At 36.5% G+C, this 2,415-nt stretch overlaps 1 protein-coding gene across 1 annotated transcript; it reads right to left on the bottom strand.

Annotated features, from left to right (window-relative positions):
• Positions 1 to 826: 826 nt before the first annotated feature.
• LOC120121727 lies at positions 827 to 1,637 on the bottom strand. Its single transcript, XM_039141027.1, has 2 exons — positions 1,142 to 1,637; positions 827 to 1,050 (listed from the first exon to the last, which is right to left on the bottom strand). The coding sequence occupies exons 1-2, from the start codon at positions 1,635 to 1,637 to the stop codon at positions 827 to 829; spliced, it is 720 nt and encodes a 239-aa protein (XP_038996958.1).
• Positions 1,638 to 2,415: the final 778 nt, after the last annotated feature.

The following is a 2,415-nucleotide window of genomic DNA, read 5'->3' on the forward strand; positions in this document are numbered from 1 at the left end:
TTAAGCATACCAAACACAAATTCTTTGCATAAACTTGGTATGCGGCGATTTGTCATTGTCACAAGAATCTACCTTGAAATGGTATTCTTGTAAATTGCAACATATGAATGTGCAAGTTCTCATTGGCATCTTTGAGTGTGTGTTCAAATTATCAAAAGTAAAAACAAGTATCAATGATAAGTTGGTTGATTATGGTAGGATGTAGAAATCTTCTCCAGAAAATAGGTGATCTTTTCCACTCTTAGGTATTGTTCTACCATTAAGCAGCCAAGGGTTCTCGTGGATGTTGAGCAACCAAATTGGAGGTGAAGATTTTTTTTTTAAGTTTAGAGATAAATTTTAAATTATTATTACTTTTTAATGTCATTTTCTCGAATTAATGAGAGTTAATTATCCAGGGACTAAAATAAGAACGACTAATGATGTAAATGACCAAATCTTTATTATTTTCTAAATCAATGATCTAAAACAAAATAGATTGAAAAAAAAAAGGACCACATATATAATTTATACTAATTTAAAATAATTTTTTTTATAAACAATGAAGAATGCTATTAGGCTACTACCGGAAGTGCTTGATCTTCATGCAGCAACGATGACGTCATTCCTGGGGGACCATCCGCTTCACACACTCAAAGTCATTCTTTACGGCCAACTTTGCCAAGTAATCTGCAGTCTTATTTCCTTGTCGAGACACGTGATGAAACTGAACCACCCAATCTTATTTCAATAACTCTGTTACGTGACTCACAAGTGTTACCTTGCAATGTCCATTTTCAACTTCCAAGACAGAACATATTCCTATAAAATTGGTAATTCCTATTTTTCATTTACCATCAGGATCTCCACCACGTAAAGTTAGACCTGGTTCCTTATGTCTGGCACCATCTGAATTCATCTTTAACCAACCGGATGGAGGACGCTTCCATACATTCACACGAGCTGGACCTCGTGATTTCTGACCAGTCTGCTGTAATCTGATTGTAGAAGCTTGGATCGTGATCTCCATTAAGCTTTTACTCTGTTCTATAATCGATAGAGCATCTTCAACTGGTGAATCAAACACAACCGAGTTGCAATATAGCCACATATTCCACACTATGTAACCAAATAAGAGATGCCAATTTTCAACGTGGCTTACAAAATCTTTGGAATTGTTGTGATTCATAGTTATCCAAGCTTTCAAGTCCATAGATATAAAAGCTTGTAGCTTCTCTGGTTTCACCAACGCCACCTATATGGAAAGTGCAAATGGACAGACTCAACAAATGATAAATGTCTTCCTCAGGGGCTGCGCAAAGCAGGCAGCTACTATTGGTGGTAAGATGACACCTCAGACGTTCAGCAGTTGTCAACAAACGATCATTACCAATTATCCACAATAACATTTTAATTTTAGACAGACCACGATATATATTGATCATTGCCCAAACCTCCTCCCTTGAATTAGTGGGATAACCAACGCAAAAATCATACGCAGACTTAACCGTGAACCGACGATCATCACACAAGCTCCAACCCACATCCATTCCAAACAATTGCGCTGGACATTTCTTTGTTGCAATTTTCAGCAATATATTCAACAGAAGAAATTGCTCGAAAAGTGGCCATTGCCAGTTTCCATCCTCTTTGGTCATATCCGCTACAGAAATCTTATGCATACCAACCGCTCCAGCGGACACAACGTGATTAATTAGAGGTCCACAATCGTCCAGCCAAGAATCGAACCAAAAATCAACATATTGGCCATTCCAAATGCACCAGTTAATATTGCTTCGAATATCATCCCAAATGCACGCCAAACTCCTCCACAAGGTAGTGTTGTGGAATTCGGGTTAATTTCCACCAATAACAGATTCACCTTCGAAACTATTATCTATGTGACTAGTGTGAAAACGATTGTACTAAAAATCACCCCAAGGTATATTCCCAGGAAAGAGGAGGGGTCACAATGGTCCCTCTTAAAACCCACTTTCCTTAGACAGAACTACCAAGACAAATAATTTTAATAGGACAATAATTAACAATAACTATACCCGACAATAACTATTAAATAGAGATAAAAGAGAACACCAAAATATTTCACTAATAGAGGAAATATTACAAAGAGAGAAAGAATACAAATAACATTTAATATAGAAGAATGCTTATATTTGTGAGATGATTAACTAAGGAGGAGGATGGCTTTATTTATAACAAAAGAATTTCCCCTCCTCCTTATACACAACCAATGTGGGACTTTGCCAAAAACCAACAAATCTCCACCTTGGCAAATTCCACACACATCTCTAAAAAACAATCTTTTAATTTGTAACAATATTGACCAAGTCTAAACAATGTTTAAACTTGACCGCAATTACCACTTTTGTCAACATATCAGCAGGATTCTTAGTGGTCTGAATCTTCTGGATTATG

Source organism: Hibiscus syriacus, unplaced genomic scaffold (assembly GCF_006381635.1).
Source record: "Hibiscus syriacus cultivar Baekdansim isolate YM2019G1 unplaced genomic scaffold, ASM638163v2 tig00110378_pilon, whole genome shotgun sequence".
NCBI lineage: Eukaryota > Viridiplantae > Streptophyta > Magnoliopsida > Malvales > Malvaceae > Hibiscus > Hibiscus syriacus.

Bases quoted from the DNA above. Each gene is read 5' to 3' on its own strand.
- LOC120121727 (XM_039141027.1), bottom strand. From the start codon at position 1,637: ATGACCAAAGAGGATGGAAACTGGCAATGGCCACTTTTCGAGCAATTT. The intron at 1,051-1,141 runs GTAAGCCACGTT...TTGATTCACCAG, and splicing joins ACAACAATTCCAAAGATTTT to TTGAAGATGCTCTATCGATT.